The sequence below is a fragment of the Bubalus kerabau genome, chromosome 11 (genome assembly GCF_029407905.1).
Source record: "Bubalus kerabau isolate K-KA32 ecotype Philippines breed swamp buffalo chromosome 11, PCC_UOA_SB_1v2, whole genome shotgun sequence".
Classification (NCBI taxonomy): Eukaryota; Metazoa; Chordata; class Mammalia; order Artiodactyla; family Bovidae; genus Bubalus; species Bubalus kerabau.
In genome coordinates this window covers 7,093,022-7,120,749 of record NC_073634.1, presented here as the reverse complement: position 1 = coordinate 7,120,749, position 27,728 = coordinate 7,093,022, and the positions used below count along the sequence as shown (strand labels likewise).

At 46.3% G+C, this 27,728-nt stretch overlaps 1 protein-coding gene across 1 annotated transcript in view; it reads left to right on the top strand.

Annotated features, from left to right (window-relative positions):
- CRACDL (CRACD like) overlaps positions 1–27,728 on the top strand; it is a 131,868-nt gene that overhangs the window by 84,982 nt on the left and 19,158 nt on the right. The window contains exons 4-8 of the mRNA XM_055539267.1: positions 8,164–8,332; positions 18,338–18,473; positions 18,804–18,981; positions 20,501–20,507; positions 24,579–24,753. Coding sequence (XP_055395242.1) covers positions 8,164–8,332; positions 18,338–18,473; positions 18,804–18,981; positions 20,501–20,507; positions 24,579–24,753 — 665 coding nt within the window. The remainder of the gene's footprint in view (positions 1–8,163; positions 8,333–18,337; positions 18,474–18,803; positions 18,982–20,500; positions 20,508–24,578; positions 24,754–27,728) is intronic.

Below are 27,728 nucleotides of genomic sequence, written 5' to 3'. Positions count from 1 at the left end.
CTTTCAGGATTTTCCACAGTTTATTGTGATCCACACAGTCAAAGGCTTTGGCATAGTCAATAAAGCAGAAATAGATGTTTTTCTGGAACTCTCTTGCTTTTTCCATTAAGGTACTGTACTGTAATTTTGGACTTCCCTGGTGTCTCAATGGTAAGAATCCACCTGCAATGCAGAAAACACAGGAGACACTGATTCAGTCCCTGGGTCAGGAAAATCCCCTGGAGGAGGTCACAGCAACTCACTCCAGTATTCTTGCCTGAAGAATCTCATGGACAGAGAATCCTGGTGGGCTACAGTCTGTAGGGTCGCAAAGAGTCGGACATGACTGAAGTGACTTAGCACAGACACACACGCATGCACTATTAATATATAGCCAGTTGTATTAGTTGGGGCCCTAGGCTAACTTTGTTGAACTTATGAACAAAAAGTTTACTTATGAACATGTTCTTGGAACAGAACGCATTAGTATGTAGAGGGACTTACTGTACCAGATTTGAAAAATAGTCAAGTGGATTTTTTAGAAATAAGTAAAACTATTATGATGAAAAATTCAATTGATGAGTTTATTAGCAGATTATATCAGCTTGAGGGAGATCTCAAGGAAGTACACAGAATGTATCATAAAACGGTAAAAGGAAGGAAAATACAGAAAGAGGACAAGAAGCATGGAGATAAATGAGAGGGTATAACGTGCGTTTGAGCACTGTCTTAGGAGAGGAGAGAGTAGCTGAGAATTTTCTGGAATTCAGTTTAAAAAAAAAATGATCCAATCTACACATTTAACAAACTGAATGACTCCCAGGAAGGATAAATAAAAGGAAATCCACATAGAATTAAAGTATAGAAAACTAAAGACAAAAGTGAAAAATGTTAAAATTTGTCTGAGAGAAAAATAAAAGGACCTTCAGAGGAGCAAGAAACTGACTTCTTGACCACACAACAGAAGCCACAAAACAATAAAATGATGTCTTCAATATTATTAAAAGAATAACTTAGAAAAAGTAACTGCCAACCTAGAATGTTAAACCTAGAAAAATGATGTTTCAGGAAGGAGCTTCAGGAATAAAGTCATTTTCAGATAAACAAAAACTGAGTTTGTCACCAGGAGAGCCTCAGATTCCAAAGGAATCTGCCTTCAGGCAGGAGGAAAATCATACTCTGTGGAGGGTCTGGACAAAGAAGGAGTGACAAGCAGAGAAGATAAGAAACAAGCAGACACATCCAAACATACATGGAGGGACTTCCCCAGCGGTCCAGTGGTTAAGCTTCTGTGCTTCCAACGCAGGGAGCGCGGGTTCAATCCCTGGTCGGGGAACTAAGATTGCACCTAATGTGTGGCATGGCCAAAGATTAAACAAAATAAAATTTTAACAATAAACAAATAAAAGCAAATGAATATGGAATAGTATCTTTGGGTTTTTAAAGATCAGAATGAAAACAGTAGGGCATTAAATAAGATGAAAGTATTCTAACTTACTGAAGAACTGACTTATTTGAAAAGACCCTGATGCTGGGAAGATTGAAGGCGGGAGAAGGGGACGACAGAGGATGAGATGGTTGGATGGCATCACCGACTCAATGGACGTGAGTTTGAGTAAACTCTGGGAGTTGGTGATGGACAGGGAGGCCTGCCATGCTGCAGTCCATGGGGTTTCAAAGAGTCAGACATGACTGAGCGACTGAACTGAACTGATTCTAACTTTCTTATTTTGTTCCATAACAGAATATGTAGTATAATTTCTAGGGTAAGCCCTGAAAGAACAGAGATAAAAGACAAAGTTTACAAACTAGAAGTGGAAAAAAAATGGAATGTTCTTTTAAAGTCAGTTAATCCAAAAGACAGAAAGAAAGATTTTAAAAGACCACAAAGATGGTAGACTTGTTTTTTATTAACATGGCAGTAATTAGAATAAAGGCTTCCCAAGTGACTCAGCTGGTAAAGAATCCACCTGCAATGTGGGAGACCTGGGTTTGGTCCCTGGGTTGGAAAGATCCCCTGGAGAAGGGAAAAGCTACCCACTCCAGTATTCTTGCCTAGAGAACAGTCCATGGGGTTGAAAAGAGTCAGACATGACTGAGCGACTTTCACCTTCAAGTGATTCATTGGTAAAGAAGCTGCCTGCCAATGCAGGAGAAGTCAGTTTGATCCCTGGGTGGGGAAGATCCCGGGGAGGAGGAAATGACAACCCACTCCAGTATTCTTGGCTGGGAGATCCCATGGAGAGGAGTCTGGTGGGCTGCAGTGCATGGGGTTTCAAAAGAGTGGGACATGACTTTGTGACAACAAACTAGAGTAAGTGGCAGTAGCTAATTCTATTAATGTTCCAGTCAGAAGTTAAAGATCAGATTGGTTTTCTAAAACTCTGGTGGTGGTTCAGTTGCTAGGTTGTGTCTGACTCTGTGACCCCACAGACCCTTCTAGGCTCTTCTGTCCATGGGATTCTCCAGGCAAGAATACTAGAGTGGTTTGCCTTTCCTTCTCCAGGGGATCTTCCCGACCCAGGGATGGTACTTGTGTCTCCTGCATTGAAGGCAGATTCTTTACCACTGAGCCACCAGGGAAGCCCACTCTAAAACTCTAAATCTCTTAAATATAAGGATTAGAAAAGTTTAAGGTAAAAGGATAGAAGAAAATGAAACTTGCTAACACTGGGCCAAAGGAAGCTGGAATGGTTGTATCAATAGCAGTCAAAATAAACTTTAAGGCAAAAAGCATTACTATTAATAAAGAGGGTCATTTCACAAAAGGTTCACTTCTACAGGAAGATATTAATTCTACCTTTCTATGACATTTATCAACATAACGTCCAAAGTTATAGAGTAGAAATTGGCAGTTAAGTAAAAAGATAACTCTACAATCAAAGTGGGTTATTTTTAATACACCTAATTGATAGGACAAATGTATTAAAAATTAAAGACATAAAGTACTTGGGCAACACAATTAAAAAGAAAAAGACCTTGTCCTAATTGATGTGTGTGGGCCAGTGAAGAGAATACATTATTTTCAAGCACTCTAGGAGCATTTTCAAATTTATGGTAAGCCATAAAGCAAGTCTGGACAAATGTCAATGGATTCAAATCATGTAGTGTGTTCACTGACCGCAATGCAATTAAGCTAGAGTTCAATAGCAAAGATTAGAAGAAAATTCCCAAGTGCTTGGATATTAAGACATACTTTTCTAAATAACCTATAGGTCTAAGAAGGTATTATAATGAAAATTAGAAAATATTTTACCAAATATAAAGAAACTACATATCAGAACACGTGAATGCAGCTAAAATAGATTTAGCAGGAAATGTGTTGCCTTGAAAGTGAAAGTGTTGGCCGATCATTTGTGTCTGACTCTTTGCAACCCCATGGACTATAGCCTACCAGGCTCCTCTGTCCATGGAATTCTCCAGGCAAGGATACTGAAGTGGGTTGCCATTTCATTCTCCAGGGGATCTTCCCAACCCAAGGATTGAACCAGGGTCTCATGCATTATGGGCAGATTCTTTACCATCTGAGCCACCAGGGAAGCTATATTGCCTTAAATGTGTATATTATAAAAACAGAGAACCTAAAAATTAATTAGCTAAGTATTCATCTCAAGAAGTTTAATAAGATAGCAAAGTAAATCCAAAGGAAAGTAGGAGAAAGGAAAGAAAAACTAAAACATAAATTAGTGAAATTAAAAAAAATTGCATTAATATTGTTAATGCAATAAAAATATTGCACTATTCTTTTCTGTGGGATAGGGAGAGGGTGGGAAGATTTGGGAGAATGGCATTGAAACATGTAAAATATCATGTATGAAACGAGTTGCCAGTCCAGGTTCGATGCACGATACTGGATGCTTGGGGCTAGTGCACTGGGATGACCCAGAGGGATGGTATGGGGAGGGAGGAGGGAGGAGGGTTCAGGATGGGGAACACATGTATACCTGTGGTGGACTCATTATGATATTTGGCATAACTAATACAATTTTGTAAAGTTTAAAAATAAAATAAAAAAAAAAGAATTAACAAAGCCAGACTTTTTTTTTTTTAAGGCAAATAAAATTGACAAACCTCCTGTGTTATTGATCCAGGAGACAAGGAGGTGCAGATAATACCAGGGCTAAGAAAAGGGAGCTATATTATAGATAGTATAGATGCTAAAATAAAAGGCTGTTATTAATAGCTATATGCCAATACATGTGAAAATGTGGGAACCTAGAGTCTGTCATACAGAGTTACGTTGTCAGAAAGAGAAAAACAAATAATCATATATTAACACATTATATGAAACTGAGAAAAGTGGTACTGATGAACCTGTTTGCAGGGCAGGAAAAGCGATGCAGACATAGAGAATGGAATTGTGGGCAGAGTGGGGAAGAGAGAGTGGGAAGAACTGAGAGAGTAACTCTGAAACATATACACTACCATATATGAAATAGACAGCTAGTGGAAAGCTGCTGTGTAGCAAGGGGGCTCAGCTCGGTGCTCTGTGATGACCTAGAGGCGTGTGGTGGGGGAGCGGGTGGGAGGGAGGCTCAAGAAAGAGGATATATATATTTACAGATAGCTGATTCACCATGTTTCACAGCAGAAACTGACACAACATTGTAAATCTACTATATCCCAATTACAAAATAAACAATAAAATAAGATTAGTGATGAACCTGGGGGAAAATTGAAAAAAGATAGTTAGAAAAGTAAAACAATAAAATGAATTCAAGAAGCAGGAAACCCAAATAGTTCCTATAACCATTAAAGAAATTAAATTAAAAAGCCTAGTAGGTGAACAGATATAACACACATGGGCCCCCACTGTATGGTCAACTAATCACAACAAATCAAAGTGTTCAGCAACTGTACTTCGGATCTTTGTAGCCACTCCCTTTAATTCCAAAGCACTATCTTCAACTGTAAAGGACTGTGAGGCTGCAAGTTTGTTCCACCCTTCTGGGATGCATATCTATCTGTCAACTGGCAAAGGCCAGGTAGTGTCCCATGATTCAGAAAAACTCTGAGAAGCCTTTCGAAATAATAAGCTCTCTCTGAGGCCCACCAGGCTTCCCTGATAGCTCAGTTGGTAAAGAATCCGCCTGCAATGCAGGAGATCTGGGTTCGATCCCTGGGTTGGGAAGATCTCCTGGAGAAGGGAAAGGCTGCCCACTCCAGTATTCTTGGGCTTTCCTTTTGGCTCAGCTGGTAAAGATCTGCCTGCAATGCGGGAGACCTGGGTTCAATCCCTGGGTTGGGAAGATTCCCTGGAGAAGAGAAAGGCTACCCTACCCACTCCGGTATCCTGGCCTGGAGAATCCCATGGACTATACAGTCCATGGGGTCGCAAAGAGTCAGACACGACTGAGCGAAGACCCATCAGTTAATAGCATGGATGTTTTAAGGTTATAAAGGTAAGGAAACTTCCTCTAGAAGTTAAGAAAGGGTTTCCTGGGTGGCCCAGTGGTTGAGAATACACCTGCCAATGCAAGGGACAGGGCTTCCATCCCTGGTCTGGGAAGACTCCATATGCCCTGGGGCAGCTAAGCCCTTCAAAGCCCTAGAGCCCTGGCGCCTGTGCTCCACGGGAGGGACCACAGCAGGGAGAAGCCTGAGCACCACTAGAGAGTAGCCCTGTTCCTGCCACTGGAGAAAGATGGGAAGACCCGGCGCAGCCAGAAAGTAATTAATTAACTAGGTAACATTTTAAAAAAGAAGTTAAGAAAACTTGACTGTAGAACTCATTTCTTTTGGGGTATGGATATACTCCCCTTAAGGTAATACAGTAGGTATCCTGCTATAGAATAATCCTAAGAAATTCTCCACGTGAAGGCAAGATCATGTATACTTCCCAAGGCAGGCATTAATGTAAACAAATTATAAAGATCCTACTTTTTTTAGAAAGGACTTCACCTTACAAAATGATCTGCTTATCAAATGAATCAATTGTGAGCGAATTTTCAGGATAGACTAGACAGCATCCTGATAACCGGTGACATTCCATCCTTCTGTTAGTTCTCATATTCAGAAGGAAAGGAAACAACTTTGCTGAGCTACTGAAACCTCAGGATCCTGAATAGGATGGGAATTTGTGGGTGAGGGCGAAGGTGACATCAGAGAAGATATCTCGAAATGTTTAGAAGTATAGACCAGCGGTCCCCAGCCTTTTTGGCACCAGGGACCGGATTCTTGGACAACAGTATGGACTGGCGTTGGAGGGATGGTTTGGGGATGATTCAGACACATCATATTTATTGTGCACTTTATTTCTATTATTATTATATCAACTCCACCTCAGATCATCAGGCATTAGATTCCAGAGGTTGGGGACCCCTGGTGTAGATTCTGACACTCCAGGAAGCATGACAGAGTCAGCACTACCCGCACCAGTTGATGGGTTTTCTCCCCAAACGTTGTTAGCTCATCACAGCATTTGGCACTCCAGCAGCCCCTCTTGCCCGTGAGGCTGGGCCTCCTCTGATTGTCCATGGTGCTCACATCCATGCTAAATGAAGCACTTGAGAATTTTTAAAATTTTTATTTTATTGAAGTATAGTTGATTTACATTGTTGGATTAATTTCTGCTAGGCAGCAAAGTGACTCACCTTACACACACACAAACACACACACACATTCTTAGCACTTGAGGATTATTTTGAAAAATGATTTGGGTTATCACTATGGTCTTTACCTCACCAAGACTTTTTGCTTTTGACTATTTTTATTTTAGGGATTAAAATCTGATTTTGCTTATACAATGGAATATTGCTCAGCATTTAGAGAAAGGAAGACTGGAAAATGCATGCATCTCCATGCAAAATCTCAAACACAATATATGGAGGGAAAGGAGCAACACACAAGCATATATGCTGTATGAGTCTACCCAGAATGTCCCGTGTAGATTCAAGAATAGGCAAAACAAATATGGTACTATAAATAAGAACAGTGGTTGCATCAAAACAATTGGGGATGGACATGTACACACTGCTGTGTTTAAAATAGGTAACCAATAAGGACCTACTATATAGCACAGGGCACTCTGCTTAATGTCATGTGGCAGCCTGAGTGGGAGGGGAGTTTGGGGAAGAATGGATACCTGTGTATGTATGGTTGAGTCCCTTTGTTGTTCAGCTGAAACTATCACAACATTGTTAATTGACAGTGTGAAGTGAAAGTTGCTCAGTCATGTCTGACTCTTTGTAACCCCGTGGACGGTATAGTTCATGAAATTCTCCAGGCCAGAATACTGGAGTGGGTAGCCTATCCCTTCTCCAGTGGATCTTCCTGACCCAGGAATCGAACTGGGTTTTATACCCCGAGACAAAATACAAAGTTTTTGAAAACAAACTCAGAATAAATTTAAGGACTTCCCTGTTGGGCTTCCCTTATAGCTCAGTTGGGAAAGAATCTGCCTACAATGCAGGAGACCTGGGTTCGACTCCTGGGTTGGGAAGACCCCCTGGAGAAAGAAATGGCAACCCACTCCAGTATTCTTGCCTGGAGAGTCTCATAGACAGAGGAGCCTGACAGGCTACAGCCCATGGAGTCGCAAGAGTTGGACACGACTTAGCGACTAAACCATCACCACCTCTTGGTCCAGTTGGTTGAGGAAATGGCAGCCCACTCCAGTATCCTTGCCTGGAGAATTCCATGGACAGAGGAGCCTGGTGGGCTACAGTCCATGGGGTCGCAAAGATCGGACACAACTGAGCAACTAACACACACTGTTGATCCAGCGTTTAAGACTCCACACTGCCAATACAGGGGGCCCACGTTCAATCCCTGGTTGGGGAACTAAGATGCCATATGCCATGTGGCAAGGCCAAGGGATAAAAATAAATAGATCAGTTTGGGAAGGAGGAATATAAATTTTAAAAAAGAATAAATTTAATAACCAAGGAAGTGAAAGACCTGTTGAAAATGATTCCTTTTAAGTAAGAGGAAATTTGCTTGTGCTTTTGACTCTGTGATCATGCTGCAAAGCTTTCTTGACTCCTTCATTCAGTGTCCAGAATAGAAATCAAGATTTGTTTTCAGGTGTGCAAAAATGGTATGCTGTGTGCTTCGTGTCCTCCTGTGTGGGAAAAGGACTTATCGGAAGTGAATAATGGATGTTTGGACAGAAATCTTACTTTCTGTCCTTGCGCACATCTCATCCATGTTTGGCAGATACTTACATGCATTCTTTCTGTGTAGGAAAGAAAAAGTCCAAATTCAAAACGTTTAAGAAGTTCTTTGGGAAGAAGAAGAGAAAGGAGTCGTCTTCTTCCACAGGAAGTAGCACCTGGAAGCAAAGTCAGGCGAAGAACGAGGTCATGGCCATTGAGTCAGGACCAGTGGGCTACGACTCAGAGGATGAGCTGGAGTGAGTTGTCTTTTCCGTCCTTCGGGCTTGTGTGTTCCAGGGAGCAGAGAAGGACACAGGAGGACCAAAAGACTCAGGCTTGTTGTCATGGTTACTCGATGGACTTCTGAGCCCACTCTCCTCCTAAATAATTCCACAGAAGGTGTTTGAGATTCTTCCATAGAAGTGGTGTTTTCTGTCTTTTTGTACACAGGGATGCAGAAAGTTGGTGGGGGGAAATTATTAGGTACCTGCTATGTGCCAGGTTTGTATATATCAAAAGTCTGCAATAAATGTAGGAGGGGAGGTAAGAGATGCCATCTTATAAGTGAGCAAACCAAGCTTGGGAGAAATTTCAGAAAATCCGCCCAGTGTCCTGCTCTGCAGAGAGGCAAGATTAGGATGTAATCCCTGATTTCATTTGACTTAAAACTCTTTTTGAGGACCTGGATACTATACCAGAAAAATACATCTGTCTAAGCCTAAACCTGGAATAACCAAATAAGAAAATTTTCCACTAGAGAGGAGTAGGGGGAAGACTTCTTACTTTACTTCTTAGAAAAATCATCCAAAAAACATTGTTCCCTACAAAATCTGGGAAAGTTGCTTGGTCGTGTCTGACTCTTTGCGACCCCGTGGACTATACAGTCCATGGAATTCTCCAGGCCAATATACTGGAGTGGGTAGCCTTTCCCTTCTCCACGGGATTTCCCAACCCAGGGATCGAACCCAGGTCTCCCGCATTGCAGGTGGATTCTTTACCAGCTGAGCCACAAGGGAATGCCCTCCCCCCAAAAAAACATTGTTAGGAAGAACAAAACCAATAGGTACGAAATATGGGAAAGTCTAGTGAAGAAATCCTTATTTCCTAACTTGTATTTCATCAAAATATAGTTAACAATGCATATGCTTCAATTATTCTAGCAGTTATTTCTTGAGTAAAAGGAGGGGGAAAAAAACAACAGATTTGTTGCCTTGTCAGGTTTTATGTTTCTTTTAAACAACATTGACACCTTAATTTGAGAATAAAACTCTTTGGGAGGCATAATGACCCTGGTGGGTCACAGACCATACTGAGATGGGTTCACCAGCTCTCGCATCCCTGGGAGGGGTCCTGTCTCCTCCCTCCTCACCAGTCTCTTCGCCCGTTTCTAAAGGAGTAGAAATTATACTGGAGTGTTCCATTCCCAGGTGGCGCTAGTGGTAAAGAACCTGACTGCCTGCCTGCCTGGTAGTGCAGGAGACGTAAGAGATGTGAGTTCGATCCCTGGGTTGTAAAGTTCTCCTGGAGGAGGGTATGGCAACGCACCCAGCATCTGCTGTCCTGGAGAATCCCATGGACAGAAGAGCCTGCAGGGCTACAGTCCACTCTTCCACAAAGAGTCAGACAAAAGTTAAGGAACTTTGCGCACAGGTATAGAAATTACACTGACCACTTGGTGGCAGCAAATGACTAAAGAGGAGAGGTTTGAGTTTAGTCTTTCAGATTTTTTCCTGGTGTTGGCAGGAAGCAAGAAGCACCCACATGGTAGCTTGTGAAGAGCGAGCTCTACATGCATTTTTAAAAGGCAGCTCCAGACTCTTGGGGAGCAAGAGATTATAATATTGCTCACTTTTACATGTCTTCACTGGGCCAGCCCCAGGGACATGATAACACTTGTGCCCCTGCCCCCCTAACACACAGCCTGTCTCTCCACCAAAACACAGACAAGAAACGAGAGCATGGCTGGAGGGGTGAGCTGGGCTGAAATGACCTGTCCACTTGTCCATCTTCTATTGCCAGAGTCCATGGACAGTGCCCTTTACATCTTTGTATTCTCGGCACTTGGCGGGGGCCAGTCCTCAGTGACTGGTGGAGGTTCCCTGGAGTGCTGCTAGGAGAGGAAGCTTGCTGTGGGGTAGGGATAAGGCCCAGGAAACGTCCTTCAAGAGCAGAGAGCAAACAACATCTTCTCTTTTTTATCCCAGATTTACTGAGAGATCACTGATACATAACACTGTGAGAGTTCTAAAGCGTACACTGTGTTGATTTAATGCACTTACATACTACCAAATGATCACCACCATAGCATTCGCTAATTCCTGCATCACGTCAGCTAATTACTGTTTGTCTTTGGTGGTGAGAATGTCTAAGATCTGCGCTCATCGCAGTCTTCGAGCCTATGATATGGTTTAACTAACTTCAGTTGTTGTGCCGCGGCAGCTGTGCTGTAGCCCCCACTCCCCTTGTGGCTGGAAGCTTGTACCCTCTGACAACATCTCCCTGTTCCCCTGAACCCACTCCCCTTGTGGCTGGAAGCTTGTACCCTCTGACAACATCTCCCTGTTCCCCCTACCCCCAGCCCCTGGCAACCACTGTTTAATCTTGTGTCTGTGTTTGCAAAGTCACTTCAGTCGTGTCTGACTCTTTGTGACCCTGTAGACCATAGCCCACCAGGCTCCCCTGTCCATGGGGTTCTCCAGGAGAATACTGGAATGGGTTGCTTTCTTTTTTAGATTCCACATGTGAGATCATAGAGTGTTTGTCTTTCTCTGTCTGACGTATCTCACTTAGCCTAATGCCTTCAGCATCCAGCCATGTTGTTGAAAATGGAAGGATGTCCTTCCTTCTCATGAATAAATAATATTCCATTGTACATAGGTATCACACCTTCTTTACCCATTCACCCATTGATGGACCCCTAGTTTGTTTCCATATTTTGGCTGTTGTGAATAGTGCTACAATGAACGTGGGAGTTCAGATGTCTCTTCAAGATCCTGTTTTCATTTCCTTCAGATAAATACCCAAAAGCAGAATTGCTGGATCATATGATAGTTCTGTTGACACTTTCAACTTTTTGAGGAACCTCTATATTGTTCTCCATAGCGACTGCCCCAAGTCACATTCTCAGCAAGAGTGCAAAAGGGTTCACTTTTCTCCACATCCTTACTATCACTCCTCTCCTTTAATTTTTGTAAAAGCCATTCTCACAGATCTGAAGTGATGTCTCTTTGGTTTTGATTTGCATTTCCTTGACGTTTGGGGATATTGAGTACCTTGTCACATGCCCATTGGTCCTCTGTTGTCTTTGACAAAATGTCTATTTAGATCTTCTCATTTTGTAATTGGATTGGGTTTTTGGGGTTGAGTTGTATGAGTCCTTTATATATGTTACTATTTTGGATATTATCCCCTTACCAAATACAAGTTTGCAAATATTTTTTCCCATTCTGTAAATTGCCTTTTCATTTCATTGATGGTTTCCTTTGCTGTGCAGAAGCTACTTAATGTGATGTATTCCTACTTGTTTATTTTTGCTTTTGTTTCCTTTGCTTTAATGTCAGATTCAGTAACTCATTTCCAGATGTCAGGGCACTTACTCCCTAGTTTTTCTTCTAGGAGTATTTCACTTTCAGGCCTTACATTCAAGTCTTTAATCCATTTTTATTTTTGTGTATGGTGTGAGATAGTGATCCAGTTTCATTCTTTTGCATGCGACTGTCCAAGTTTTCCAAACACTGTTTACTGAAGAGACTGTCCTTTCCCCATGGTATATTCTTGGTTTCTATGTCATGGAGTAATTGACAGTATACGAGACAAAAATTGAAAGCTGCTCTTTAGTCTCTGTAAAGAGTCCATGAGCCTGGTAGACTTTGTAGAAACTTCTCATCAATCACTATGGGCAAAAAGGTCCACTCACCGGGGTTTCCCTGGAGGCGTAGAGGAAAAGAATCTGCCCGTCAGTGCAGGGCACGTGGGTTCGTTCCCTGGCCCAGGAAGATCCCACGTGCCCCAGATCTGCGAAGCCTGTGTGCCACAACTGTTGAGCCTGTGCTCCAGAGCCCAGGAGCTGCAACTGCTGAAGCCTACATGCGCTACAGCCCGTGCTCCACAAGAGAAGCCACTGCAATGAGAAGCCTGCGCACCGCAACTAGAGAATAGCCCATGCTCTCCACAACCAGGGAAAGCCCGCATACAGCAACAAAGACCCAGCACAGCCAAATAAAAGAAGATAAATTTATAAAGAAAAAAGTTCCACTTACCAAGGGGCATTGATACTGACAAACCACACGAAACCCTGTAGATTTGAAAAAGTTGATGCCAATTTATTGAGTCAACATGGTTATGCTTCTTGAGTCTCTTAATCTTTTGGATTGGCCAAAAAGTTTGCTCGGGTTTTCCTTAAGATCTTATAGAAGGGACTCTTCTGGTGGTCCAGTGGCTAAGACTCTATGCTCCGAATGCAGGAGTCCATGGTTTGATTCCTGGTCAGGGAACTAGATCCCACATGCTACAAGTTTGCGTGCTGCAACTAAAGATCTCATGTACTGCAACGAAGACCAGGTGTAGCCAGATGAATACATTTTTTTTTTTTAAAGACCCTATAGAAAACCCTGACCAACTTTTTGGCCAACCCGATGTAGCAGTTTTACTTCACCACCCCGCCTCCCTGCTTTGTGTCATGTCACTGATCTGATGGAGACTCTCTCACAATCTGCTTTTGTTTTCTTTTGGTGTGATTGATCTCATCCCTATATTCTCTGAATTTCTTGTAAAGTAGTAGATGGACCTAGGTACTTAATTAGAGGTGGATTCAAGATGGTGCTGGTACTTACTGCCCCATCACATCATTAGGCACATGCTTTCTGCTTGTCTTACTTCTGGTGATGCCTAGACTGAGTCGTGGACTCAGGGGTTCTTTCTTTTCTGATCCCTCACCATCAACCCTCATCTGGTGGTTTTTATACCTGCTGATGCTCACTCAGTGCTCATCTACTTTTGCTTTATTGACTGTGTCAAAGCCTTTAACTGTGTGGATCACAACAAACTCTGGAAAATTCTTAAAGAGATGGGAATACCAGACCACCTGACCTGCCTCTTGAGAAACCTGTATGCAGGTCAGGAAGCAACAGTTAGAACTGGACATGAAACAACAGATTGGTTCCAAATAGGAAAAGGAGTACGTCAAGACTGTATATTGTCACCCTGCTTATTTAACTTATATGCAGGGTCCATCATGAGAAACGCTGGGCTGGAAGAAGCACAAGCTGGAATCAAGATTGCCAGGAGAAATATCAATAACCTCAGATATGCAGATGACACCACCCTTATGGCAGAAAGTGAAGAGGAACTAAAAAGCCTCTTGATGAAAGTGAAAGTGGAGAGTGAAAAAGCTTAAAGCTCAACATTCAGAAAACGAAGATCATGGCATCTGGTCCCATCACTTCATGGCCAATAGATGGGGAAACAATGGAAACAGTGTCAGACTTTATTTTCTTGGCCTCCACAATCACTGCAGATGGTGACTGCATCCATGAAATTAAAAGACACTTGCTCTTTGGAAGAAAAGTTATGACCAACCTAGACAGCATATTAAAAAACAGAGACATTACTGTGCCAACAAAGGTCCATCTAGTCAAAGCTATGATTTTTCCAGTAGTCATGTATGGATGTGAGAGTTGGACTATAAAGCTGAGCGCTGAAGAATTTATGCTTTTGAACTATGGTGTTGGAGAAGACTCTTGAGAGTCCCTTGGACTGCAAGGAGATCCAACCAGTCAATCCAGGCTCCTCTGTCCATGGAAACTCTCCAGGAAAGAATACTGGAGTGGGTTGCCATGTCCTCCTCCAGCGGATCTTCCCAACCCAGGGATCGAACCCAGGTCTCCTGAATTGCAGGCAGATTCTTTACCAGCTGAGCTACCAGGGAACCCCAATATAAGACTACCAGTTACTAATATTAGACTTAGAATTACACTGAATCACCAGGGAAGTCCCAATCCTTATTTATTTTTATGCTCACATTGTCCCATCTTATGCTACTGAGAGTCACTTCAGATTAGTTCCTTGTTCTTTTGATGTTTTGACATTCCATTTGTTTCTGAAGGGTTCTTTTCTTTCTTGCCTGTTGAGAAATTTTAGATTATTTTGCACATTTCCTGCCCTAGACCTGTAATCAGCCATTTCTTCATAGGTTCCTTTAGCGTGAAGTGGTTTTTAGAGACCACAGTTTGCCCGCCAGAGGTGATGATTGCTAGTTGTTGTTCAGTCACTCAGTCACGTCCACCTCTTTGCGACCCCATGGACTGCAGCACATCAGACTTCCTTGTCCTTCACCATCTCCCGGAGTTTGCTCAAACTCATGTTCATTGAGTCGGTGATGCCATCCAACCATCTCATCCTCTGTTGCCCCCTTCTCCTCCTGCCCTCAATGTTTCCCAGCATCAGGGTCTTTTCCAGTGAGCTGGGTCTTCGCATCAGGTGGCCAAAGTATTGGAGCTTCATCTTCAGCATCAGTCCTTCCAATGAATATTCAGGGTTGATTTTCTTTAGGATTGACTAGTCAGCTATCATTGCTTCTGAGCCTTTCCAGTAGATATAGATAGGGAATATATTTTTTTAAAGAGAGAAAAATAAATCATTAATTCACTGATATTTCCAGTTCAGATTTAATTGTACAAAAATTTTACTTCCTTAATTCTTTGTTTGAATTCATTTTTCTCTAATACTGGAAATCTTGGTTCTTAATGAGACTGACAAAATTGTTTTCTTCATCATATAATATAATAATTTTATTACTCCCTTCCCCACACAGAGGTTACGTACTATAAAGATTACTCTGTATTGTTTTTTTTAAATCAACATTGCTACTAATATAAGAACTACACTTTGCTGTCTTTGTGCTTTTTCGTCTTAGAATGTATCCTATTATGGATGTAGTGTCAAAAGTCGCTTGGATATCAAGCTAAAGTCTCTTGAAATCATTCTTTTCTCTGTGTGGTTATGCCCACAACCTGATATAAAATTAGACTTGTCTGTTTTCTGGTTTTAGAGACCAATTGATTTCCCTTTTTGTTTGGTTTTGTCTTTTAACTATGCCAAATGCTTACATAGTTTCAAGGACAAAATTGTAATTGTAAGTAAATACCGTGGCACCCTGTCTGCCCATCTTGTTCTGTCCTCCCCCTTCAAGGAGGCTATTTTTATTCATTTGTTCCTTATCCTGCATTTTTTATTTTTTTTTTAAATATACATGGTAAGTTTCCTGGAGGTCTAGTGGTTGAAACTCCACGCTTCCAATATAGAGGGTGCACATTCAATCCCTGGTCAGGGAACTAAGATCCCACATGCTGCCCAGTGCAGCCAAGATATTAAAAAAAAACAAAAACAAAAAACCTTTAAAAAAATATACACAAACACACATATGTTCATATATGTTCATACCCCTTTCCCACTCAGAGCTAACCCACCGTAAACCATGTTTATTTTTCACTTAGTAGGCTCTGATGTTGCCTGTACCCAAGGATGCTCCTCACCCCTTGGTCGCCTGCAGAGCCTCTGCTACCTGTTGCATGACGTGCGGCTGCTGGGAACGTGGGTCCGTCTCCAGCCTCTTGCATTTGTAAATGCTGCTGTCGTCAGTGGCCTTCAGCACAGGGCATTTTGTGTCTTCACAGTGTGTCTTTTCCACACTGTCTCGAATTCTAGTTACACGCAGAGCGGAGGTGTTTGGGCCGTGATTATGGTTTCCAGAGGGCATGGCCACAGGCTGCCCACTGAGGGAGGGAGCCCCAGATGTGCCCGTGGCCTTGTGACAAGAGTTGTTGACAGGGGCCCTCCTGGTTCTTTCGCTGGGCCTCACTCTCTCCCAGACATGTGAGGACACTTGTGAACTTCAGGTTCCGCACTTACACACTTACTGTGTTACTGACCAGGGTTCTTGGCCTCCATAAGCAATAGAAATGGGCTTCCCAGGTGGTGCTAGTGGTAAAGAATCCGGCTGCCAATGCAGGAGACACAGGGGATGCAGGTTCAATCCCTGGGTTGGGAAGATCCCTTCGAGAAGGAAATAGCAACCCACTCCAGTCTTCTTGCCTGGGAAATCCCCTGGACAGAGGAGCCTGGTGGGCTACAGTCCATAGGGTTGCAAAGAGTTGGATATGAGTGAGCAACTTAGCACAATCAATAGAAATAGAGGCCAGAGAAGAAATTCAGACAAGGCTTTACGTGGGCCCCTGCTAAAACAGGTGGAAATGTAAACAAGCAGTAATTTCTCTTGCTTGCTGGCTCCTTGAGAAGGGGTGAACTTGTTCCTTATATGGGGTAAGGATAGAGGTGTGTCCAGGGGTTGGGCTACAGGGGTGGCTTAGGTGGTTTGCCCACCCCTTAGGTGGTGCTGTCAGAGAAGGCAATGGCGCCCCACTCCAGTACTCTTGCCTGGCAAATCCCATGGACGGAGGAGCCTGGTGGGCTGCAGTCCATGGGGTCGCACAGAGTTGGACACGACTAAGCGGCTTCACTTTCACGTTTCACTTGCCTGCATTGGAGAAGGAAATGGCAACCCACTGGAGAATCCCATGGACAGAGGAGCCTGGTGGGCTGCCGTCTCTGGGGTCGCACAGAGTCGGACACGACTGAAGCGACTTAGCAGCAGCAGCGGCAGCAGGTGGTGCTGTGTGCAAGGGACATGCGCAGCCCCCTGCTTTTGCGCCCCTGTCTTCAAAAGTATCAGTCGGGTTTTCTGGTCTCTTCGTATCTCCTGTCCAGATTGCCCCAGCTGCGCACGCATGCAGTTGCTTTCAGTCCCGTACCATTTCCTTGTGTTTTGTTGCTCTCAAAGAGGTGTGCCTGGGTGCAAGCATCGCAGCTCTGCAGCACAGGGCCCCAGGGCCCAGGAGTCTCACATCACTAACCAGCACAGTTAGGTCTGTGGGGAGCAAGGGCACACCCAGAAGTCCCCAGGGTCTCCCAGGGAACAGGATGCCCAGGGCGGGCTGGGGGGAGCTGGTGCTGAAGATGGCAGTGTCTGCGGGCTGGGCTTTCCTTCCTTCTTCGTCTCGTCTGAGTCACCTCCTTCCACCTATTGTTCAGGTTGCCAGTGCCACTAGGAACATCTGACACGAACTGCCACAACCTCTTAGGACGTTTTGTGAACATCCTGTGGGTTCCTTTCCCAATTGGAGCCCGGAGCTTGGGGCCGGGGAAGCGGCTGTGCCCATGACGCCCAAAGGGCCTGCCATCTACACACTGGCCGAGTCGCGCTAGTATCATCAGTAGTGAGAGGGGACGTGGCTTTGCACTTGGCAGTTTCGTTTCATAAGTTATTTATTTATTTATGTTTGGCTGTGCTAGGTCTTCCTTGCTGCCCGGGCTTTTACTCTAGTTGTGTGGAGTGAGCGGGGGCCCGGGGTCAGGGGTGCCTCTCGAGTTGCGGCACTCGGGCTTCTTGCTGCGGTGGCTTCTCTTGCTGCAGAGCACGGGCTCCGGGGCTCTTGGGCTCAGGAGTCGCTGCTCAGGAGTGGTGGCCCAGGGGCTGAGTTGCTGCGAGACATGCAGGATCTTCCTGATCTGTCTTTTTGTTGTTAGCCACCCAGTCATGTCTGACTCTTTGAAACCCCGTGAGCTCTAACCCGCCAGGCTCCTCTGTCCTTGGGATTTTCCAGGCAGGAAACTGGAATGCCATTCCCTTCTCCAGGCTATCTTCCTGACCCAGGGACTGAACCCGCGTCTCCTGCATTGGCAGGCGGATCCTTTACCACTGAGCCACCCGGGAAGCCCGCCATCCTCATTTCAGATTCGTGGTTGTGTGTGTCCTGGACCACATGGTGAGGATGCCTCTGTCCAGCAGGCCCTCATTCTCCTGTGCAAACACGGCCTCCAGCCGTGCAAGGGAGTGCATGCTCGCCCACAGGGGACGACCTGGCCCTCTCTGGGCGTGCAGCACAGCCCACTCCACAGCCCGCCAGCCAGCCCAGGCCCCCTGCCAGCCCTTCTTCTCTGCAGGCCTGCTGTTCTGGACCTCTCACCTCATCAGACCTCGGTTTTCCCCTTAATGAAAAGAATTCACACCACCTTCAGATATGTCAGGAAAATTCCTAGTTCTACAGAGCTTCTAACAGTTGACCGTAGTATTTGATGGAATGAACTGAGTCAGAGCAGTTATAATAAATGCGGCTGGATGGTTGCTGGAGGGTGCGCCCTTACCCTCCTACCCCTAGGTTCATCCCGAGCCCAAACCCATAGTCGCAGTGCCTCTTTCTTCCTAGGGACTCGAGGGGCGCACTGGGGAGCCGGGCCCTCTCCCACGACAGTATTTTCATCCCCGAATCGGGGCAGGACCCTCCTCGGCCGGTGCGGGTGTTTTCCCAAGAAAACGTGTGTGACCGGATTAAAGCTCTGCAGGTAAACTTTTCTGGGCAGCAGATATGCATTAGGAAGTCTTAAAATGATTCCTGCTTTTCCTTGATGGATTTTAAAGCCTAATCAAATGCATGTCACAGTTCTCCCAAGACTCGCCCAGTTAGTTACAAATGGGCCATGTCTCCTTCATTTGTAACCACTCACTTTCAAGATGACAGCGGGAGAACTGGTGGCAGACACCGAGTTTATTTAGCTCCCCAGCCTGGGCAAGGATGTTAAAAATACCTCCGGAGTGAATGAATTACAGCAGGGGAATTTGGGGAGAAAAGTCACTGATGAAAACTACAGCAAATGTTCTTTATTCCAATCTAGTTAAAAATACAGTGTAATGTGAAAATGGGGCCGCCGCCTCCTCCCGGGAGCCTTCCAACCAAGCGGGGAGATGATGCCGGCATGAGCTCTGAGGACGATGGTCTGCCCAGAAGCCCCCCCGAGATGTCCCTGCTTCATGACATTGGTTCCGGCACTACCATAAAGGCAAGTGCAACCTGTGCCCCCCGCTCCCTCCCCCTCCTCCCCCTCTCCCTCCCCCACCTCCCCCTGCCGCCACACAGGAGCCACCGGGGCTCCGGTGGCTCCTGTGTGTGTTCCCCTAAGATTCCCGTGATGACTCCTGCTCAGTGCGCCCGGAGGGATTCCAGCCAGCTCACTGGAACCCACTGTCCGTCCTTGGGCTGTATATATTTTCATTCTTTGAGCAGAATTTCAGGTCTCATTCAGGGATACGGTTTGGGGAACATTTTCCTTGGTGGTTATAGATCTGATGCAGTTAATCTCATTTTTCCTGTCTGAGCAGATGACCAGACCAGATATCCTATTTAAAAAAGGGAAACAGTTTGAGTCTGCTTTCTGTCATCATGATATTTGGCTGGAGGGAGAAGGGAGCTTCCCAGGTGGCTCAGTGGTAAAGAATCCGCCTGCCAATGCAGGAGACGTGAGTTTGATCCCTGGATCTAAAAGAACCCCTGAAAGAGGATATGGCAACCCACTCTGGTATTCTTTCCTGGGAAATCCCGTGGACAGAGGAGCCTGGCAGGCTGCAGTCCGTGAGGTCACAAAGAGTTGGACACGACTGAGTGACTGAGCACAAGCAGGGAGTGGTAACATGTCTGATTTAGTCTAGGCTCCTGCACCTGCGTTTGGGACTCTGAGAACTTGTTGGTTTAGGGCTAGAAATGTGAGATGTGGCGCTGGTGGACAGGGCAACAGGGAAAGTTTGACAAGCAGGAGAGGTGTCTCTGACCCCATAAGGTGGGGAACTGATCCCAGAAGCCCCCCATCCACTTTGAAATCGAGGAGGAAGAACTGAGCCTTTTTTCCTTGTATACAAACAGCATAGCTCTCACTGCCACCACCTGAGTCCATAGGGTGGGCTGAATGATGAAATATATGTCACTGGTGTTACACGAATGCATAAATGACCAAACAGACGATCATTTTCCCCTTGTAGACAAGCCTCCTGGGCAGGTGGGTGGCGTTGGAATTACCCGTGCTACAGTCCATTATCTAGAGCCACACCCCTGCACTGTGTACCCACGGAGGGTCTTAGTGCCCTGGTCAAGGGCCATCCTTGGTGGAGTTCTGCAGATTCTGTGCTGCTCTGAAATAGCTTCAGCAGTTAGTTCAGCTGGGAAGCTCAGAAGTTCCCCTGCAAAGGCAGATTGTTATTGTTTAGTCACTCAATTGTGTTGCCTCTTTGCAACCCCATGGACTGCAGCACGCCAGGCTTCCCTATCTTCCACTCTCTCCCAGAGTTTGCTCAGACTCATGTCCATTGAGTCGATGATGCCATCCAGTTCATCCTCTGTCATCCCCTTCTCTTCCTGCCTTGAGTCTTTCCCAGCATCAGGGTCTTTTCCAATGCTCTGGTTCTTCACATCAGGTGGCCAAAGTTTTGGAGCTGCAAGTTCAGCATCAGTGCTTCCTGTGAATATTCAGGGTTGATTTCCTTTAGGATTGATTGGTTTGATCTCCTAGCAGTCCAAGGGTCTCTCAAGAGTCTTCTCCAGCACCAGAGTTCAAAAGCAGGAAAAGGAGTATTTACCTGACTTGGGTGTGGCTGTGGGTTCTCAGAAGGCAGAGGAAGGGCTGTGGTGTAGCTGAGTGTGAACACACCCAAGGCAGGGGTTCCCACATAGCAGGCCAGAGAATGACTCCTTCCAGAATTCTGCCCTGCTTGCTCCACGAGCAGGTCAGAGGGCAGTGGGCCACCCACACCTGCTGTCCCAGCGGGACAAGAAAGCAGAGAAGGCACGGAGGAAGGTGTGGCCCATTTCCTGGACTGCAAGCCCACCCTGCTCCCGTTAGGCGCAGGGGAAAGGTGACAGGCTGATGGCGTGTAAGGCGTCATCACCAGGTAACACACATGTCTTGGCATCTTCATTGGCGGAGCCTCAGGAATGGGTGTGATTTTGTGTTTGTACCATGTGGTGGGGGAACATGAACCACCATAGACTGACTCACCTCCATTCCATCCCATGATTCTCTGACTTTCCCAGCAATGTGGTTCTCTGCATTTAGCTGGGACAGTTAGCTGGGACAGACAGTATAGGAGAGTTGGTAGCTTCTAAATCTGTTAAGGATTCAAGTGTGAACCCAGCCTCAAACCCACAAAGTGCCATGATGCACAAATTCCATAGTCAGCTGACTAGGTGCCATTCATGCAGGGCAAGGCTGACCTTGTCCTCAACATCTCTCCTTTTGTAGTGACGTTCTTTTTTTTTTTTTTAATTGGGTAATAGGACCCATTCACTGGCATCATCAGTAACCAAAATTTGAGCCTTTAAGACTTAAAAAAAATAAAATATTTATTACTGTGGTTTTGAAGATGCAATGACCATATTTTGTGCCCTCAAGGTTTTTAGGGCCCAGTGAGTCGACCAAGAGGGGGAAACAACACACAGCATTCGATATAATGGAACCATAAACCCCAAAAGGATGGGACTGTGGGCTGTTTGATCTTTTCCTGTTGTGACACACAGGCCCACTTGCTCAACAGAGAAACTTAGTGAAGATTATTATGAAAAAAAGGTCTTCAGTAAAATGTGTATTTGGTAACACTGCCAAGATAACATTTCCTGGTGAATGGGTTTTTCAGAAAATATATGGGATTATTTTTAAATTGCTTTACCGTGTGAGGTAACGATGATGTTTGCTTGGTCATGTTTAAGGTAAAATTACACCTAAGAGGTCCCTGTCTAGGTTTCCTGCCATTAAGTAAGAAACAAGGGGTCAAGGGTGGCAGACTGGCAGGTCTCACTTGCTGTGGGTGATGAGGAAGAGAGCGAGGGAGACGGCACAGCTCTGCCGGCGAAAGGCGGCACAGGCACCACTGCCGGTGAGGCCGCAGCCCGGGCCGTCGCCTCTGGGCCCTGGGGGACGATGGAGTGGACTCGGGCAGCTCTGTGCCCCCCTGCGGGGGCCCATTCCCCGCGCCACACTCCACCCCTCCCCAGTGTCAGGGCCCCTCTCTTTGAGGACGGTCAGGCTGAAGCAGCTGTCACCCAGGGTCACCCCACAGAAGCCTCTGAACCCCAGGCTACTTCCTCAGGGCTCTTTGATCCACAGTCCCCCAACAAAGAGCAACTTGTTAGACTCTTATTAAATGCTCCACTTCCAGAATCATCCAGAAGCACAGATTCCAGGAAAACTGGGGGACTGGGAGCAAGCAGTGTAAACATGAGCTCCAGAAGCTCCCGGCCCGCAGATAAAAAGACAAGTCAGCTTCTCCTCCTCTCCCGGATCTCAGCCCAGCTCACGTAGTTGCTTCACTGATCAGAGACAGAGCTTGATTCTCCTTGATCAGGAAGGGGCCCCAAGGACTCTCAGAACGACAGCTCAGACAGAGGCGGTGGCCCAGTTCCCTTTCAGGAAGACGAGCCGTGATGGCCAGCAGGTGGGTTTTCGGGGACAGAGGCCCAAGTTCAGGGTCAGAGATGTTCAGCTCCTTCGCAGATGCCCACCTCAGAGCCAGGGTGGACCGTCTGCTCGGACGGTGCACACTCAGGGGAGCCCCATGAAGAGCAGGCAGGAAATGTCGGTCCTTGAGGTTTACAGAGGGGTGACCCCGGCCCACTTTGTCGCTGGGGATCATTCTCACTCATGGAGTTACCCTATGTGCAGAGCAGTTCGTCTTGTTTCCTCTCTTGAGTCCCAGACAGTAAGAAAGAAAACCTGAATCTCAGCAAGTGTGGCTATCACTGTCCCTCCAGACAAGGGCAAAGGGTTCTGACATGGACTCAGAGTGACATGGACTCATCCTGCTGTGACTTTAAGGAGAACTACCTGGGGAAGACATCACCTGTCCAGTCGCAGGTGACTTCCCGAGTCATCAGCGATTGGGTGGGAGTCGAAGCCACAGGCACAGAGGGAGACAGGGCCATGAGTTCTATGGTTCATTTAAAAATTTTTTCCTATTTTATTCCCGTAAGAACTCGAATCAATAAAACCACAGAACTCAAAGAGATTATGTTCACTTAGATTCCTCTCCTCTTCATTTTATTTATTTTTACAAATAGTTTTGTTTTTGTTTTTAATTTTTGGCTACACAGCATGTGGGATCTTAGTTCCTCGACCAGGGATTGAACCCATGCCTCCTGCAGTGGAAACTCGGAGTCTTAAACCACTGGCCTTCCAGGAAAGTCCCACCCCCTCATTTTAGTAATTGTCTTCTCCCACTCGACAGGGATAAACTTTGTACTTGCATCAGATCAGTTCAGTTCAGTCACTCAGTCGTGTCCAACCCTTTGTGACTCCATGGACTGCAGCATGCCAGGCTTCCGTGTCTATCACCAACTCCCGGAACTTACTCAAACTCATGTCCATCAAGTTGGTGATGCCATCCAACCATCTCATCCTCTGTTGTCCCCTTCTCCTCCCACCTTCAATCTTTCCTAGCATCAGGGTCTTTTCCAATTAGTCAGTTCTTCACATCAGGTGGCCAAAGTATTGGAGCTTCAGCATCAGTCCTTCCAGTGAACACCCAGGACTGATCTCCTTTAGGATGGACTGTTGGATCTGCAGTCCAAGGGACCCTCAAGAGTCTTCTCCAATACCACAGTTCAAAAGTAACAATTCTTCGGCATTCAGCTTTCTTTATAGTCCAACTCACACATCCATACATGACCACTGGAAAAACCATAGCTTTGACTAGACAGACTTTTGTAGGCAAAGTAATGTCTCTGCTTTTTAATATGCTGTCTAGGTTGGTCATAGCTTTTCTTCCAAGGAGCAGGCATCTTTTAATTTCAAGGCATCAGATAGTAGGAGATAATTATGTTAACAGGCCACTGGCCATCTGCATCATCATGTTGCTGCCTCATTCCTGAGAAGACCATTGGCTAAATCATATCGAGGTGCATAAACTTATGATCTTGAGTTAAAATGTAAACATTGCACCACCTCACACCCGTTATGACAGCTACTCTATTAAAAATACCCAGAAAATAACAAGTGTTGGTGGAGGGAATACAGACATTGATACCCTTGTGCAGTGTTAGTAGAAATATACAATAGTGCAGCCGCTATGGAAATCAGTATGATGGTTCCTGAAAAAAATTAAACATGAAGTTACCTAGTGTTAGAAGCGTTAGTTGCTTAGTCATGTCTGACTCTGTGCAACTCCATGGACTGTAGCCCGCCAGGCTCCCCTGTCCATGGGATTCTCCAGGCAAGAATACTGGAGTATTCTTTCTCTTTTTTCACACCCCTGGGCCTTCCTCATGACTTTCAGAGATGGGGCCAAGCCTGACCCCACCCTTGGAGGAATTGGGCTGGTCAGTTTCATGGGAGAAAGTTCCTTGCCTGAAGCACCTGTGCAGCTGCTGTGGGTGGGCGAAGGCAGAGTTACCCACTCATGGAGCACCTCAGACTTGGGTTCTTGGAAACGAGTGATGGGCCTGCGGGGTTGACGCCCCATTTCCAACCCCGAGCCCAGAGACGGACATGATGAAAGGGGAGGCAGGTGTGCTGGCTGTACCGTTTGCTGGCTGGCAAGAGGCTGACACTTGGCCTGTCTGCTGCTTGTCCCCTGAAGGTCTGTGTGGTTTCCTCGTCCCGGCCGCAGTCTCCGGACCAGCTCTTCTCCAGGCAAGCGAGTGAAACTTCCGCCTCGCCTAGGACCTCAGACAGCAGCATGGTGCCCGTGGCTGACTTCGATTACCCCCCAGAGTTCTCCTCCTGCCTGGACAACTCTGCAGCCAAGCACAAGCTCCTCGTCAAGCCCCGCAACCAGCGGTCCAGCAAGATGAGGCGGCTGTCTTCGGTAACTGGGCAGAGGCAGGGTGGGCAGGCCCAAAGCACCCAGACGCCCTGCTCCTTCCCTGCAGGGTCCCCATCCTCTGAACCACCACCTACCCCTGTGGGACCTATGATCTGTGGGACCATGACCAGACTCCAGAAGCTGGGGGTGCTTGGGGTTTCAACGCCCCTCCCAACAAAAAAAGTTATTTGTTCGGTCATTCATTCTACAATGCGTGCCAAGAGCCTGCTGTGAGCCATGGGGCCCCTCCTTCCCACTGCCTTCAGTGTGATGTCCACACTGCAGGCCTAGCACAACCAGGCCCTGCCTGCTTACCTCCTCCTGTTCTCACCGAACATGTTTTGACTTCCTTTCTTCTTTTGGAGCTCACCAGGCTGTCTCCCATCCCAGGCCATAGGACCTGCTGTTGTATCCCTTGCTTGGGAAACCCCCTGTTCAGCCCTTGGGAGGATGGGTTCCTAGGTCCTCCCTATGAAGTTCCCCCTGAGCATCCTGTGGAAAGCAGCCCACCACCCATCACCATGGGCACTTTCTCCATGGCACTGGCCACACACAGATGTGACCTTTGTAAATGGAGGCGCTTGGGTTTTGCTGGTGGTTGAAACAGTAAAGAATCTGCCTGCAATGCAGAAGACCTGGATTCAATCCCTGGGTCAGGGAGATCCCCTAGAGAAGGAAATGGCAACCCACTCCAGTATTCTTGCCTGGAGAATGCCATGGACAACTCTGAATGCCATGACATGCATGACTCATGAATGCCATGGACAGAGGAGCCTGGCAGGCTTCAGTCCACGGGGTCACAAAGAGTCAGGCATGACTGAGCGACCAGCACTTTTTCACTTTCTGTGAGAAGACTGTGCTTCTAGCCTCAGAGAACACTAGTCACAGAGATGCCATCCCCGTGGATGTTAGTGGAATGCCTGAATGAATGATCAAACGTGTGTGAGTGAACGACCGGGAAGAAGCTGAACAACTAGAATGGACACTGCCTGGGGCGAGGATCCACCTAGAGGCAGGGGGGTGGTGCCCTGTAAGGACGTGCTGCCCAGGGCAGGCATCAGCTGGTCCCCGTGGGAGCTGAGAGCGCACTCGTGCAGTGCATCAGGTTCACGGGACAACTGTCCCGCTCACCACTGCCATGCCCCCTCCCCAGAGGAGCTGAGAAGCAGGGTGTGGGGCCAGCCTGGCCACCCAGAATGACAGGGCTAAGGAAAGGATACTCAGAGATGGACATCCCCTCCTCCTTCCCTCAGGACAAGACCATGAGGTGTTGATGAGGTACCAGGGCAAGCTGGACACTTCAGCTGGAGGCAGTGGGTGGGCTTTCTCAAATTTCAGGGACACCCTGGAGAAAGTGGCTTTTCCTCTGGGCATGTGGAAGGCACTTTCCTTTTTTTTCTCCCTGTCTCTTGCTTATTATATTATGGAAGTGGTTTATAATTTATGTTCCAGAACCAAAATTCTAGACTTGATATAATTGGTTTACAGACTGCTGCTGCTACTGCTGCTGCTGCTAAGTCACTTCAGTCGTGTCCGACTCCGTGCAACCCAATAGACGGCAGCCCACCAGGCTCCTCTGTCCCTGGGATTCTCCAGGCAAGAGTACTGGAGTGGGTTGCCGTTGCCTTCTCCGTCAATCAATACTACATGTAATCAACCTGGAAAGGAGAAACATCAATGTAGGATTTTCCCTCCCAGTCACGGCTTCAGAATCATGGTTAACACCTATATCTGGGGAAATCCCTGTTCTGACCATCTAGATTTTAAATAAAAGGAATAGTGATGAACTCAGAGATGTTATAATTTGCCCCAAGTCATACAGTAAGTTTTGTTCCTCATCTAAAGGTTTACATGAAGTAATGTAGGATTTTCACATTCTTTAATTGTGGAAGGTGCTTTTTAAACTGACGCCAGCAGGATTGAATTCTGAGAGAAATAACGCTGCAGAAAGGAGGCCATGTTACCCTCAGGCTAATGTCCTGTCCTGCAAACTGGGGGGACCTAGGTGTTTGGGCAAATGTTTCTGTGTGCAGTGTCTCTTCAGTTAAAGGCTCAGTGCCACTGGGACTTGCAAGACCCAGTGACTCCAATTTGCCTGCCCTCATGCTGAGTGCGGCCATAGGACAAGGGCAAAGCCAGCTCCCTCTGGCCCAGGTCTGAGCTTCCTTCCCATGGGGATGTCTTTTGCCCTGGAAGGGTGTGTGTGTGGCCAGCCACTGCCTGGCCAGGACTTGGCAGCAGGAAGCCCAGCTCGTACTCCAGGTGGAAATGCATCATCCTCTCTTACTGTCCCCTGGGCAGAGCTCTTCCTCTTTCTTTACTTTTGAACTTGACTTAGCTCTTGAACCCCATCTTTTAGAATAAGAAGATTTCAGACTGATTTACACAGACTGATTTAGGCAGTCTGTGTGAGCTCGGTCATTCCCAAGCAGAGGTTTTGGAGGTGTCTGTCTCTTCTGGGTCGCACAGGCTTGTCACTGGTGTCACTGTTGGGTCCATGCCAGCTTCCTCCTTCCTGGTCCCCCACCGTAACCCCCTTGGAGCTGCCAGTGGCTCAAGCTGGATATACCCAAGCCAGGCCTGCTCCTCAACTTTATGTGGACTTAGCCTGAGTTCCAGTCATTTTAAAACATGACCCATATCCTAAAGTATTTCCACATCAAGGATTTCCCTCAGTAACATAAGACCAGTAAAACCTTGCATGCTTGCTAAGTCGCTTCAGTCGTGGCCGATTCTTTGCAACACTATGGACTATAGCCCTCCAGGCTCCCCTGTCCATGGGGATTCTCCAGGCAAGAATACTGGGATGGGTTGCCGTGCCCTCCTCCAGGGGACCTTCCCAACCCAGGGATCGAACCCACGTCTCTTATGTCTCCTGCATTGGCAGGTGGGTTCTTTATCACTAGCACCACCTGAGACATCCCAGTAACATCTTAAGAACCTGAAACCTTTGAAAATTCTTCTGGGAATTTCACATA